This window comes from Chiloscyllium punctatum, chromosome 37 (assembly GCF_047496795.1).
Source record: "Chiloscyllium punctatum isolate Juve2018m chromosome 37, sChiPun1.3, whole genome shotgun sequence".
NCBI classification, from domain to species: Eukaryota; Metazoa; Chordata; class Chondrichthyes; order Orectolobiformes; family Hemiscylliidae; genus Chiloscyllium; species Chiloscyllium punctatum.
Window position 1 is genome coordinate 7,115,692 of NC_092775.1, and position 16,581 is coordinate 7,132,272.

General features: G+C 40.9%; 1 protein-coding gene across 1 annotated transcript in view; it reads left to right on the forward strand.

Moving 5' to 3' along the window:
• The window catches only part of LOC140463213 (double-strand-break repair protein rad21 homolog), a 139,486-nt gene that overhangs the window by 108,611 nt on the left and 14,294 nt on the right, over positions 1-16,581 (forward strand). Inside the window, exons 12-13 of the mRNA XM_072557002.1 lie at positions 3,300-3,407; positions 10,080-10,160. Of these exons, the coding sequence (XP_072413103.1) occupies positions 3,300-3,407; positions 10,080-10,160 (189 nt within the window). The remainder of the gene's footprint in view (positions 1-3,299; positions 3,408-10,079; positions 10,161-16,581) is intronic.

Here is a 16,581-nt window from a genome sequence, read left to right on the forward strand (position 1 = left end):
AATACAGTCCAAGCAACCAGTTCTACAGAGCTCAGCAACCTCTCCTAGACTGCTCTTCCTCTTAGTTATATTTAACCATAGTCACAAGCTTCTTCCAAGTTCCTACACTTGCTGCTCTGGTTTCCACCCGTTACTCTGGTTCCTAACCCCAGCTACACATTTTATACAGATATTTGATGATAAAACCTTTGGCTGAATAATAATTTGGTCCTAATCCCATTTCCCTAAATTAGTTTGTTGAAAATGCTGAGAAAGCCCTATTGTGGAAATGCATTTCTGCCATACTCAAAGTTAATACCAGAGAAACAGAAGCATTTGGGCGGCACGGTGGTACAGTGGTTGGCACTGCTGCCTCACAGCGCCAGAGACCTGGGTTCAATTCCCGCCTTAGGTGACTGACTGTGTGGAGTTTGCACATTCTCCCTGTGTCTGCGTGGGTTTCCTCCGGGTGCTCCGGTTTCCTCCCACAATCCAAAAATGTGCAGGTTAGGTGAATTGGCCATTCTAAATTGCCTGTAGTATTAGGTGAAGGGGTAAATATAGGAGAATGGGGTCTGGGTGGGTTGCGCTTCGGTGGGTCGGTGTGGACTTGTTGGGCCAAAGGGCCTGTTTTCACACAGTAACTAATCTAATCTCAGGAATTCACTCCCACTTCTTTTGTAGCAAGATTAGTTTTCTTTGTGGAGGTTCTTCCAAGGGCAAACTATTACTTCAACAGCCGGGGCGGAACAATGGCTCAGTAGTTAGCACTGTGGCCTCACAGCACCAGGGACCTGGGTTCGATTCCCGCCTTAGGCAACTGTCTGTGAGTTTACACGTTCTCCCCATGTCTGAGTGGGTTTTCTCTGGTATTCTGATTTCCTCCCATAATCCAAAGATGTGCACAAATTGACCATGCTAAATTGCCCATAGTGTTCAGGGATGGGTAGGTTACATGCATTAGTGTGGGGTAAATGTAGAGTAGTAAGGGAATGGATCTGGGTGGGTTACTCTTCAGAGGGTCGGTGTGGATTTGTTGGGCCGAAGGGGCTGTTTCTACACTGTAGGAATTCTATGAATCTAACCAGAGAAAGTCCAGAACTTATTGTTAACTCATGCTATTGTAAATAAATGGGCAAATCCCACATACACCTGAAGTTTTAATGGTATAAGAAGATTTACTTTATCTGATGCATGTTCAAAAACAATCGTTTATGTTTATAAGTTGGGTGTATGATTTTGTTACACATGCAGAAATTTTTCACTTCTGTTCTTCCAACCCTCCTAACCAAGTATATTGCAAGCACAACAATGGTGAATTCCTTTCACCTCTGTATCTTGTCAATGAATGGCTCCCCAGTTAGTGATGTCATCAAAGAATTTTCCTTTTTTTAAAATTTATATATCTTTTAAGATATGGTTGGCATTGGCAATTACTCATCTCTGTGAACTTTGAGAAGGTGATGGTGAAGGTGTTTTGAGACCGGAACCTTTAGTATTTGTTATGATTGCCAAGTTATGTTACAATCCTCGAGATCACAAAATTTGCACAACAGCCTCTCAAGCAACAAGTAACCTTTTTACTTAAAGTAGACAAAGTTTGAGATCCCAGATACTCTGAAAGAGAATAAAGCCACAAAGTCAACAGCCAAAATAAACTAAACAATACAAAGTTAACAGTAAAACAATATTTACAACTTATACTGTAACTAATAGAACTAATATGAGGTAAGTATGGGCGACAGGCAAATTTTGCTCAAACACTCCACAGAGCACCTCAAATAGCAGATGCAGTCAAGATAGATTTCTTAGCAAACCCCACCCCTCAGCTCCACTCAGACTGTCTCAATCACTGCTTTTAACCTGTTGTGTTTGTATTTAATAAGTTTTAAATGAGATTTAAGAATCCACAACTAACTGAATATTAATCTGTGGTGGATCAATGTGCAATAGGACCCATCTGTTCTGTATCAATCTGTGCAGTGTAAGGCAGTAGCTTGTAAATACTGTATTCTATCATTTAGGGAAAAGTGCCTTAATAAAGTGATTGGATATTAGTTAATTATTTTGAGTTTTGCATATAAAGAAGAGCAAGTCATCACTAGAGGAAGATTGCTTAGCTGTTTGGGAAGCTATAAACAGTCTTCATCAAAGCAGTCTAGTCTTAGTATATTCTTCACAAATAAGTTTGGCAGTTCTCTAACATATTAGTTCAGTTCCTCCCGTGAGTTAGTGTTCCATAGGATTCCAAAGACTGCAAATTTGTGCCATTCATTGATACTATTGTCACTCTTAGACAGACAGCTACTTTCACTAAGCTGATACTATCCTTTGGGTTTTGCTGAAGTCCAGCATTTCTCAGTTACACCAAGCAAATGCTACTTTACCGTGCTGGGTGGTACTGACCAGTCAATGGTTTCCAGGGCTGCTTCTGAGCTTCCATTATTCCAGACTGTTCTGTGAGTCCCATTTCAAACTCTTAAATGCAGCTACTGGCTCCCTTAACTGCCTGGAGTCTGCAACAACAGCCTCTTTTCAGTATATGAAAGCTTTTCGCTGCTTCTAAGCACTTGACTGAACAGCCACCCAAAGGTAGCAAAATTTTGCTTCAACTGCTTGCATCCAAATGGCTGAAACTGTTCAGTAACTGTTGAATTGTGGTGAGTCACCTGTTTATGAAGTCACAGCAAACTTTGCCCTTGTTCCTAGGACGTATTGAATCAGCAGTGAAACAACACTTTTCCCAAAATGATAGAATACAGTATTTACAAGCTACTGCCTTACACTGCACAGATTGATACAGAACAGATGGGTCCTATTGCACATTGATCCACCACAGATTAATATTCAGTTAGTTGTGGATTCTTAAATCTCAAAGTGCCTTCTGATGAGTGACCAAAATTTAAAAATTGTGACGAGTACTGGATTGTATGCAACCATCTATAGACAGGCTTTCAGAAGATTAATTTTTTGACAGATTTGTGACTTAAGTAACAGTTTATCAGCATATTGCAAGAAGTTAGCCCCAACTTTATCTTCCACATAGCTATTTTTTTTTAAAACACAGCAAGCTATGGAAAGCTGTGCTACATTGCATTTTCTGCAAAGCCCAGCATTGTAATCCTATGGTCTCAAAGCTACCATTACAGAAACCTAATTTGTGTTTACAGTGGAGGGCTCACAGGCATGCCATGAGAAGATTATAAGAGGCGAAATTGTAAGAACTAGGGAAGAAAGAAATGATTTTGTATTATGAATGATCATGAAGCAATAAACTGTGTTATGATAGACATTGTCATAATTTTGTTATTTTTAAACAGGAAAAATCAGATGTTGATTTAATACCAGTGGAACTTCTTGAGGACTCTTTAGTTGTTCACCTTTCCACTGGAGAAGAAAGAGACAGTCAGCAAAATGAAGTTGCAGAAGTGAGTAAAATGCAAATGTTTCACACAACATAGAATGAGAGGACAAAACAAACCAAGGCTAAACAGCTGAGTCAGCAGTAAAGGCATTTCATGATTAAATCTTGTAAAAAGCAACTCATGTTAATCTAACCTAACAGTCTTTTGATACATTCATTAAGTTGTTGGGTGAGAGATAATGAATGTCATATACTTGAATGTTAGAAGGTACTTCTGACTAAACTTGATTTGCATGGAAGAGCAGGCAATCACTTGTGTGGACGGGAGATTGGTTCGAAGATAGGGAGAAAAGAGATGGTATAAAAAGGATATTTTCAGATTGGTGAATAATCGCTATTGGCATCCTTCAGATATTGACAATAGAACCACATCTATCCAGTCTTCATAAAAATGATTTAGGAAAGTATAGCATTTCAGAATTTGGACATTAAACTTAGAGAGAAAATGGCAGAAATGTGCTAAATTATGTTCAATGCAGTATGATTCTATGATGGTGCCAACTGGGTGACCAGAAAAACCTTAAATCAAGTTGTAAACCTTCATGTTAATCTCTCAAATTTCCCTCGAACAGCTGATTTGGAACTATATTGCCAATACTTAATTTTTGCTTAGTTAAAATTGTGAAAGCATATATATTTATATAGAAGAGAAAGTATGATGTAGAGGAAGATTGAGTAAATTGAAGGGAAGTAGCAAGGTCATTGATCAATATGATCAGCAATATAGGTAATGATAACTAGGGTATCTCAGAAAGGGACAATGATTGCGAACTTGAGAGTATGCCAGCAGAGTTTACAAAATAGTAGATTTAAAAAATTAAATCACCACTCCACTTCTGTGTTGTACATCTCTGACTCTATCTGACTATCAATTGCAAGCGAACAGATGAATTGCCAGCTCAAATAGAAATTTGTATGTGTCCTGCTAGCCATTACAGAAACATGACCACAAGGAAACCAAAACTTGGATCTATTTATCCAATGGTATGTAACATTCAAGATGGAAAGAAAGCTGGGAATAGGTGTTGGGGTAGCTTTGTTAATTAAATGAGACATTTGTACCATAGTCAGAGATGACCTTTGTTTGAAAGTTCAATTGTAGAATCAGTTTGGGTGAACTTAAACAACAAATGGCAGAACATTCACAGGAATTGTTATAGGCTACCAATCAGTCATGGTAATGTAAATTATAGGATAAATCAGGAAGTTAAAGATGCATTTGAAAAGGTTAATACAGTAGGTTTTCAATCTACATATAGACAATAAAATTTAATTAATGTGAATGTTGTCGATAAACATTATTGGATTATATGTAAAATGATTTTCTAGAACATTACATTGAGGAACCAACTAGGAAATGGTATATCTTAGATCTAGTATTGTTTAATGATAAAGGACTAATTAATAATTTCATTGTAAGTGAGCCTTTAGGAAAGAGTGACCATTATATGATAGCATTTTATGTTAAGTTTGAAAGTGATATCAGTCAGTCAAAAAGTAGGGTCTTAAATTCAAACTAAGGAAACAAAGAAGCTACGAGGGAAACTTAACTATTGTGGATTAGGAAACTACGTTAAGGGATGTGAATGTAGATAGGAAATAGTTGGTATTTAGCTTACAACAGTAATGCATTCCTTTTAATGCACAAAAACCCAGCAAGGAAAGTGATTCAACTGTGGTGAACAAAAGTAATCAAGGATCCATGATAGAATGATGGAACAGACTTGATGGACTGGTTAGCCTTATTATGCTCCCATATCTTAGTCTTATTATAGTGCTATATCAAAAAAAGTCTGAAAATTTGCCAAAAATGGTAAGCCTGAGAATACAAAGTATTTTAGAATTCTGTGAAAGTCGACCAAGAAAATGATTAAGGAAGGAAAAGTAGAATATGAGTGTAAGCTAGTGAGAGATGTAAAGACAAGCTTTAAAAGCTTTTTTGGGATGTAAAAAGGGAAAGATTAGCAAAATCAAATATGGGTTCTTTACAGCCAGAGTCAGGTGAAGTTATAGTGGAGAATAGTGAAATGGCAAATAAATTAAACAAATTTTTTAACAGCTGGGGCCACAGCTGTTCGCATTATATTAAACAAATAAATTTCAAACTGATGCAGGGAGCCTAGTGATGGGAGATAAGGAAATAGCAGGAGAACTTAACAAGTACTTTGCGTCAGTTTTCACAGTGGAAGACAGGAGTAATATCCCAAAAATTAAAGGGTGTCACGGGGCTGAGTTGAGTATGGTTGCCATTACGAAAGAGATAGTGCTAGAAAAGTTAAAAAGTCTTAAAATTGATAAATCTCCTGGCCCCGATGGGATACACCCTAGAGTTCTGAGAGAGGTTGCTGAGGAAATAGCAGAGGCATTGGTTGAGATCTTTCAAGAGTCACTGGAGTCAGGAAAGGTCCCGGACGATTGGAAGATGGCTGTAGTAACCCCCTTGTTCAAGAAAGGATCAAGGCAAAAGATGGAAAATTATAGGCCAATCAGCTTAACCTCGGTTGTTGGTAAAATTCTAGAATCCATCATTAAGGATGAGGTTTCTAAATTCTTGGAAGAGCAGAGTCTGATTAGAACAAGTCAACATGGATTTAGTAAAGGGAGGTCATGCCTGACAAACCTGTTGGAATTTTTTGAAGAGGTAACAAGTAGGTTAGACCAGGGGAACCCAGTGGATGTGGTCTATCTGGACTTTCAAAAGGCCTTTGATAAGGTGCCACACGGGAGACTGCTGAGCAAGGTGAGGGCCCATGGTGTTCGAGGTGAGCTGCTGGGATGGATTGAGGATTGGCTATCTAACAGAAGGCAGAGAGTTGGGATAAAAGGTTCTTTTTCAGAATGGCAGCCGGTGACGAGCGGTGTCCCGCAGGGTTCGGTGCTGGGGCCACAGCTGTTCGCATTATATATTAATGATTTGGATGAGGGAACCGGGGGCATTCTAGCGAAGTTTGCCGATGATACAAAGTTAGGTAGACAGGCAGGTAGTACTGAGGAAGTGGGGAGGCTACAGAAGGATCTAGACAGGTTGGGAGAGTGGTCCAGGAAATGGCTGATGGAATTTAACGTGAGCAAGTGCGAGGTCTTGCACTTTGGCAAAAAGAATATAGGAATGGACTACTTTCTAAATGGTGAGAAACTTAATAAAGCCAAAGCACAAAGGGATCTGGGAGTGCTAGTCGAGGATTCTCTAAAGGTAAACATGCAGGTTGAGTCTGTGATTAAGAAAGCGAATGCAATGTTGTCTCTTATCTCAAGAGGGTTGGAATATAAAAGCAGAGATGTACTACTAAGACTTTATAAAGCTCTGGTTAGGCCCCATTTGGAGTACTGTGTCCAGTTTTGGTCCCCACACCTCAGGAAGGACATACTGGCACTGGAACGTGTCCAGCGGAGATTCACACGGATGATCCCTGGAATGACAGGTCTAGCATATGAGGAACGGCTGAGGATACTGGGGTTGTATTCGTTGGAGTTTAGAAGATTAAGGGGAGATCTAATAGAGACGTACAAAATAATACATGGCTTTGAAAAGGTGGATGCTAGAAAATTGTTTCTGTTAGGCGAGGAGACTAGGACCCGTGGACACAGCCTTAGAATTAGAGGGGGTCATTTCAGAACGGAAATGCGGAGACATTTCTTCAGCCAGAGAGTGGTGGGCCTGTGGAATTCATTGCCACGGAGTGCAGTGGAAGCCGGGACGCTAAATGTCTTCAAGGCCGAGATTGATAGGTTCTTGTTGTCTAGAGGAATTAAGGGCTACGGGGAGAACGCTGGCAAGTGGAGCTGAAATGCGCATCAGCCATGATTGAATGGCGGAGTGGACTCGATGGGCCGAATGGCCTTACTTCCACTCCTATGTCTTATGGTCTTATACTTTGTGATTGTCTTCAAGGAGAAAAGTTCTTTATGGAGAAAAAGCTTGCATAAATAATGGAGAATCTAGAAACTAGTATATACAAGGAATGAACAAAGTATTGGATAAACTAATGGGATTAAAGTAAATAAATCTCCTGCACTTAATGATGCACGTCCCAGAATGTTGAAAGAGGTGGCAATGGAATAGTAGATGCATTGGTGGTCATTGTCAAAACCTATAGACTCTGGAATGGTTCCAGCAGATTGGAAGGTGGCAAATGTAACCCTTCCATTTAAGAAAGGAAGAGGAGAGAGAAAACTGTAAACTACAGACTTGTTGGCTTAACATTTGTCATAGGAAAGTGTAATAACCATAATAAACCGTGCAATAACAGGACACTTCGAAAATATGGTATGATTGGGTAGAATCAAGATAGACTAATGAAAGGGAAACCATGTTTGTCAAGGCAATTGAAGTTATTTTCACGATGTAACTCGCAAAATAGATAAAAGGGAAAATGATGGATGTGATATGTTTACATTTTCAGACTTTCAGTAAGATTCCATGCAAGAGATTGACAAACAAAATTAGAATACATGGGATTAGGGAGCATATAGTGGCACAGATTATATTTGTGGACAGAAAACAGAGAGTAGGAATAAATGAGTCATTTTCGAGGTGACTAGTGGAGTACCCTTGCAAGAATCAGTGCTTGGGCCCTAACTATTCACAACCCGTATCATTGGTTTGGATATGGAGATTAAATGTAATATGTTTTGGAAATGCCAAGATCACTGCTCTCTACAAGAATAAAGGCAAGAGAAGCAACTGCAACAACTACAGAGGCATCTCTGTCCTCAACACTTGGCAAAGCCTTTGCTCGGGTCATTTTGACTCGCCTGCAGAAACTGGCAGAACGTATATAACTAGAGTCACAGTGCGGCTTCTGAGCTAAAAGGTCAACAGAAGACATTATCTTCTCCCTTCGCCAACTGCAGGAGAAGTGCAGAGAACAGAAAATGCCCCTGTATATCACATTCATCGACTTCATGAAGGCATTCGACCTGGTCAGCAGAAATGGCCTTTTCAAGGTTCTCCTGAAAATCAGCTGCCCACCGAAACTGCTGAGCATGATAGAATCCTTCCACAGTAACATGAAAGGGACAGTGCAGTTCAACGGCAACTCTTCTGAGCCCTTCGACATCCATAGCGATGTCAAACAAGGCTGCATCCTCGCTCCCACACTCTTTGGGATTTCTTTCTTTGCTGTGCTCCTGAAACATATCTTTGGCACTGCAACGGAGGGGATCTACCTCTGCACTAGATCAGACAGCAGGCACTTCAGCCTGGCCCATCTCAGAGCCAAAAGTATGTCCGGCACTCATCAGGGACATGCTATTTGCTGATGATGCTGCAGTTGCAACACACACCCAGCAGGAACTCCAGTTACTGATAGATGGTCTCTCTCAAGCTTGCAAGGATTTTGGGCTGAATATCATTCTGAAGAAAACAAGCGTCACAGGACACAGAGGCGGTCATCACCATCGACAACTACAAACTCAGCGTTATCCATCAGTTTACGTACCATCACTGACAACCTCTCCTTGGACACAGAGATCAACAATAGGATCAGGAAAGCAGCCTCAACTCTCATTTGTCTCATGACTCGAGTATGGACAAATCCCAAACTGACAGTGAAAAAGTAATTGTCAGTCTACAACACCTGCATTATAAGCACACTGCTGTACAGCAGTGAAACGTGGACTATATATGCCAGGCAGGAGAGAAGACTGAACACCTTCCATTTGAGGAGTGTCTGCCGTATCCTGGGCATACCCTGGCAAGATAGAGTGTCCAACGCAGTGGTCCTATCATGTGCTGGCCTTCGCAGCATGTACACTCTGCTCAGGCAGTGGGGACTGCGTTGGCTGGGCCACGTCCACCGCATGAAGGATGGCCGCATCCCAAAGGATATCCTCCAAGTAGAGCTTGCATCCGGGAAGAGACCCCATTGGGTGTCGCCAGCTGCGCTACAAGGACGTCTTCATGAGGTATATGAAGGCGTTTGATATCATTAAAGAGTCCTGGGAAAGGCTTGCAGCTGACTGCATGAGACGGAGAAGCACGCTGAACCAACACCTCAAAACAGGGGAAAACAAGCTGATGAGCGCTGCTGTAGACAAGCATGCATGAAGGAAGGAGTGCAGTAGTTCTAGCAGATCATCGACCACATACAGATGTGACCTCTGCAATCGGAACTGTCACTCCAGCATTAGTCTCTTCAGTCACAAGCGACATTGCTTCAGGGAAACAGAAAGTTCAGTAAAACAAGAGTTGATCTCATTCAAACATACAGCATTCTTACAAGATAAATGAGGTAGGACGCTACAGGAAGAATAAAAAACTTTTTCCTTATTGGAAGGTTTGGAACCAGAGGTTACAGTCTCGGAAGAAGGAGCGAGCCATTTAGGACTGAGAATTTGTTAATTGATGGTGAATCTTTGGAGTTCTCTGTCCCAGAGGCTGTGGAGGCTCATTCATTGAGTATGATCAAGACAAGATTGATGGATTTCCAAATATTAAGCACATCAAGAGATATGGGAATTGTACAGCAAAATAGTGTAAAGTAGAACATTAACTATGATATGACATAAAATTCATGACTGAATTCATAATCTCTGACATTATGGCTATTGGCTAGGCCTTTAGATGATTAATCCGCAACATAACTGTTCCACTAAATATCTGTTTTTTTGTCAATTGGAAGTTTTAAATAGGAACAATTAAAATTTTAATCTCCATTCTGGTTTTATTGAATAGAAGCAAAATAGAACAGGAAATCAGGATTATGACGAGACACGGTGCACCAAAAGGTCACAGCATCTTTGGCACAGTCTACAGGTAATCATCTTCATAATAATATAAAAATAATTCTGTTTTTCATAGCTGTTTTGATATGCTAATGATTAACACTGAAGTGGCAGTTTGCAGAGATGGGAAATTGGATTAAGGTCCCCCCCCAATGCAAATTAGATGCAGGGAACAATCTGTTGGAACACCTAGACTTGACACTGATTTAAGTTAGACCTTGAGGTTTATTTAAGTTTAACAAGCAAACTGTGGACATCTGCTAAAAGCCCACAGGGGAATTAGATACTGGTTTTGAACTGTTGCAATGTCAGCAATAGTCTTCAGATGAGGGCAGGAGGAATCATGAAGGAAGAACAACAGGTCTCTTGGAGAATACTCCCGATCAAAATGTGACCAGTGTCAGCTTTTCCGGTCTTGTGTAGTCATCATATTTGATTCATTTGCTTGCAATTTCTGTGAAAGTCACTAGCACTGCAGCAGTGATCATTTTCTTTGTAACCACATTCCCAACTTTGCTCACTTCTGCATCCTCTCCCTCCCTGTAGTGAACCCAGTGATCCCATCAGATTTGCCAGACCTCCAATTCTGTCCCTTATTTTTTCTGAACCCTGTCCAGTTTAATAATATTTCCAGGCTTCTCCTTACATCCTTGTTAAACAATGGCACAACATTAGCCACCCTCCAGTCGTCCAATACTTCACCCATGTTTATAGACGATACAAATATTTCTGCTAGGGGACCCGCAATTTCCTCCCCAACTTCTCTCCCACGCCCTGGGATACACTTGATCAGGTCCTAAATATTTATCTACCTTTTATGTTTTCTTGGATCTCCAACATTTCCTCTTTTGTGGTTGTTGTATAGTTTTCTTAAATTTTATTTAAAGAGAATAGGGGAGTCTCTTAATAGAACAAGTAATTAGCCGTTGATTGATTAAGTGACTAGGTGGACTTATAAAGGAAATAGGAAAGAGATAAATCTGAGACTGGTACAGTTGAGAACAGAAGAGAATCAAACAGTCGGGGCAGGCAGGGACAATGTAGGACTAATAATTAAACTGCATTTATTTCAATGCAAGGGGCCTAACAGGGAAGGCAGATTAACTCAGGGCATGGTTAGTAACATGGGACTGGGATGTCTTAGCAATTACAGAAACATGGCTCAGGGATGAGTAGGACTGGCAACTTAATGTTCCAGGAAGGATAGAAAGGGAGGCAAGAGAGGAGGGGGAGTGGCGTTTTTGATAAGGGATAGCATTACAGCTGTGCTGAGAGAGGATATTCCTGGAAATAACCTCCCTGGATGTATTTGGGTAGAACTGAGAAATAAGAAAGGGATGATCACCCTATTGGGATTGTATTTTAGACCCCCTAACAGTCAGAGGGAAATTGAGAAACAAACTTGTGAGGAGATCTCAGCTATCTGTAAGAATAATAGGGTGGTTATGGTAGGGGATTTTAACTTTCCAAACATAGACTGGGACTGCCATTGTGTTAAAGGTTTAGATGGAGAGGAATTTAAATGTGCACAAGAAAAGTTTCTGATTCAGTATGTGGATGTAGCTCCTAGAGAAGATGCAAAACTTGACCTACTCCTGGGAAATAAGGCAGGGCAGGTGACTGAGGTGTCAGTGGGGAGCACTTTGGGGCCAGCGACCATAATTCTATTAGATTTAAAATAGTGATGGAAAAGGATAGACCAGTTCTAAAAGTTGAAGTTCTAATTTGGAGAAAGGTATTAGGTATTAGGCATGAACTTACAAAAGCTGATTGGGGGCAGATGTTCGCAGGTAAAGAGATGGCTGAAAAATTGCACCTCCCCCTTTCCAAATCTCTTACTATTTAAATAATCCAGCTTCCTGTTTTTGCTACCAAAGCAAATAACTTCACATTTATACATATTGTATTCTTCTGCCATGCATTTGCACACTCAACCTGTTTTTATCACACTGAAGCATCTTTGCATCCTCATGACAGTTCGCTCTCTCTCCCAGCTTTGCATTGTCTGCAAAGTTTGAGATACGATGTTTAGTTCTCTCATCATTAATATAGATTGTGAATAGCTGGAGTCCAAGCACTGATCCCTGCTACTCAAAAATGACCTATTTATTCCTATTGTTTGTTTCTATCTGCCAGCCAGTTCTCTATCCATGTCAGTGCACTACCCCCAATACTTTGCACTTTATCAAACTTTAGAACTAGTTATCCCCCTCAATAACCTTCAGACTTTTTAACTCTAGACCTAATTGTTACTTGTTTTATCTCATCTCACCTGTTACTTGAATTATCTTACCTCTATTGTCTTCACTCATGCAAACTAGGCCATTTTCCTCTAATTATGTTTCTCAATGTATTAAAAATGTATTGTGAATTTGCGACCTGGCTATTAAAGGTACAGTAATAATTCTCAAATGTGCTTTGCTGCAAGATAAGCAAGTATATGAGGTAAATTTATTTATTAGTGTAGGCTGTGTTTGCTGTCACCGCAAGTAGAGGTGGCTCACCAATTGAACTTGCATTTGTAGTAATCGTAATATCATTGCCAACATCAAAGCACAATGTTTAGGATGCCTGTTGGTTCTTGCCTCAGTCTAGTTACAACTGCCTGCAGGATCACTGGACCAAAATTCCAAGGCCAACAGGCTGCATTATAAGTCAAGCTCACACCACTTGCAGATCCTCACACTGTACCTAAACGTAATAGAAGGGAAAGGAAAATCAAAACATTATGAGGGTACAGAGATAACACAGGTGAATCTTTACTGTAGATGCATCATCCGATTAGTAAATATACACTCACTTTTCATCATCTCTGTGAGCAACTGTCATCTTGGTTGCAACAGAAATAATTAAGGTAGCACTCATGATGTTCTAGCTATGAATGATTACTATCCATTCCATAGTGCTGATATGACAAGAAACTTTATCATGTTTGAATAAAGGAGCATTGGACATTGTATTGGCTTCCATCCTGTGTAATCTTAACTGTTATTAAGGAAGGTGAACTGCACAGAAACATCAAAGCATTAAACTGCACTTGTATTTGGGATTATACAGGGCAGCATCAAAACATTTACAATGAGTCATTGAAAGATGATTTCATGCAACTCAGTTCCATTGAACAAAGTTGGTAAGGAAATCCTACCTGTGTTGTTTTGGCCGATGCTTCTGCACTATAGAATGCTGAAGGTGCTGTTCCATCTGAGGAGCATCCTTGTCTTTTTCCTTGACACAATGCTTAGCTCTCATCAATCTTTATCATCTGTCACACTGGTTAGTTGTCCAGGGCAGAGATTCCAAGAATCCAAGCATGCTCTGCATGGTTTCAGTGTGAAACCCCAGATGTGACCTGCTTGGAAAGTGTAAAGGAAACTTGACCCTTTGGATGACTGTGTTGTATTACAGGTATGCTCAATATAATGACATGATCTTCTGACCTATAAACACAATATGGCACCACTGCCCATCTCTCACCTGCATGTTTTTCCAAGGAAGGTGAACAACCGTGGCTCATTTGCATCTTTACTACATCATGAGGGCACATTTGGCTGGAAACTCTGCAGTAGGAGGCAGCTCCACATCTACAGGAGCTAATGTGTTTCTCATTCATTTGTGCAACAACAACAGAGGCAACCACATCTTCTGTACCTGGGTCTACTGGGGATAGTTCCAATGATCTTATGTGTGGCAATATGAAAAACAAAGCAGCTCCTCAGCATCTGATTACTCAGCAGTTGCAACATGCAGAAATAACATTTGAACAGCATCCTCAGAATATTGGGACATGGAGACTCCCATCAAGGAGACGTCTGCATGGACATTGCACATCATTGCCCAGATTTAGATGTATGTTTCTCAGCCTTTTTTGTGGATGTACAGTAGGAGATTGTACATTTGGCAGCAATAGTGAGAACCTCCAATCCACACCTTCAACTCTCATAGTAATCAAGAAGGACAGCATTACATCCAGGGTAATGCATGGACATTTTATGAAGTGAGCTTGTGCACCTTGGGTGGGCCTTTGGAAGGTGATTGCGACTTTGACAACTAAGGTGCATCTTCACAGCCTGCACGACATTACTTGTGCATCACAGTCATTAGTAGGAATAATTTGTAGCGTAGAGTCTTGTAGGGGTTTAAGTTAGATTAGATTACTTACAATGTGGAGAGGTGCAGCAGGTCAGGCAGCATCCAAGGAACAGGAGAATAGACGTTTCGGGCATGATCCCTCCTGAAGAAACGAGTCCACCCCGACCCTCCGAACAGCAACCCACCCAGACCATTCCCCTATATTTACCCCTTCACCTAACACTACAGGCAATTTAGCATGGCCAATTCACCTAACCTGCGCATTTTTGGACTGTGGGAGGAAACCGGAGCACCTGGAGGAAACCCACGCAGACACTGGGAGAATGTGCAAACTCCACACAGACAGTTGCCTGAGGCGGGAATTGAACTGTGCCACCGTGCCGCCCACACTAAGTGAGATGGCCATGGGTTAGATAGGTGGCAGCATCATATCTGATAACTGTGAGGATGCCTAACTCAACTTTGAGATCATTTTGCTCCATCTGTTATACTTTTAACAAGCAGCGTGACAAGATTCCTCCTAAGCAGAGCAAGATGCCAATCATTATTGATTGTTAGGTGTCTTGTTAATGCCATAACATGCTTCAGGTATGTTCAGAATCTTACCAAACCCATGAAAGAAACAGAGGAAGTACATAGTGTATTTAGCTCACCATGTGCTCCAAACGAATACCATGTTGGATATTGAACATCTTGGCCTACGTTCTATGGGAACCAGCCAAATGGACCCTATGTTCTAAACATTAACATCAAACATGTGACAGCTTCTAAGAACCCTCATGGCCTATTTGAGGATAAGGAGTAGGCCTTTTAAAAGAAAGTGAGAAGGAATTTCTTCACCTAGAGAGTGATGAGCCTGTGGAGTAGTGAACTCTGCACAGGACACTGTTGAGGCCAAAACGTTGAAAACTTTCAAGATGTATATACACTTCTTAGAACTAACTGGATCAAAGGATATGGGGAGAAGGTGTGAACAATGGACTGAGTTGGATAATCAGCCATGATCATATTGAATAGCAGACCAGGCTTGAAGGGTCAAATGGCTTCTATATTCTATGTTTCTAATTCTGATTAACTTAAATGTTGCTATTGTGTTTCTGTATTGCAGTATTGTATCATGGGCTGTGCTGACAACAATCATTGTAATACTGTAGCAAGGACCCTGCCCTCGGGCACATGCAGCTTGCTCGTGGACTGGACCAGGCTACATCTCTAGGCTCTTCATTTGTCATCGTGATCACTCACTTTGACCTGACATGGATGCTCTCAGCTTCCCTATCTTGCATTGCCTTTTCTAATCTTTTTGTACTCTTTTCCCCCCCAGTAGAGGCTTTTTTAGGTACGTGAAAAGAAAAAAAAAGGTTAAGACTAAAATTGGGCCCTTGAAAACAGAAACGGGTGAATTTATTACGGGGAACAAAGAAATGGCAGAAGACGGATCTAATCTCCCAGATGTAATAGTGGCTGAAGGACCTGAACTGAAGGGAATTTATCTTAGGCAGGAAATGGTGTTGGAGAGATTGTTAGGTCTGAAGGCAGATAAGTCCCCGGGACCTGATGGTCTGCATCCCAGGGTACTGAAGGAGGTCGCTCCAGAAATTGTGGATGCATTGGTAATCATTTTCCAATGTTCTATAGATTCAGGATCAGTTCCTGCAGATTGGAGGATGGCTAATGTTATCCCACTGTTTAAGAAAGGAGGGGGAGAGAGAAAACAGAGAATTGTAGACCACTTAGTCTGACCTGAGTGGTGGGAAAAATGCTGGAGTCAGTTATAAAGGATGAAACTACGACACATCTGGATAGCAGTAATAGGATAGGTCAGAGTCAGCATGGATTTATGAAGGGGAAATCATGCTTGACTAATCTTCTAGAATTTTTTGAGGATGTAACTCTGAAGATGGACAAGGGAGATCCAGTGGATGTAGTATACCTGGACGTTCAGAAAGCCTTTGAAAAAGTCCCACATAGGAGGTTAGTGAGCAAAATTAGGGCACATGGTGTTAGGGGCAAAATACTGGCATGGATTGAAAATTGATTGGCTGACAGGATACAAAGAGTAGTGATAAATGGCTCCCTTTTGGAATGGCAGGCGGTGACCAGTGGTGTGCCGCAGGGATTAGTGCTGGGACCACAGCTTTTTATAATGTACATTAATGATATAGATGAAGCTATTAAAAGTAATATTAGCAAATTTGCTGATGACACAAAGTGGGGTGGCAGAGTGAAATGTGAGGAGGATGTTAGGAGATTACAGGTGACCTGGACAGGCTAGGTGAGTGGATGGATGCATGGCAGATGCAGTTTAATGTGGATAAATGTGTGGTTATCCACTTTGGTGGCAAGAGCAGGAAGGCTGATTA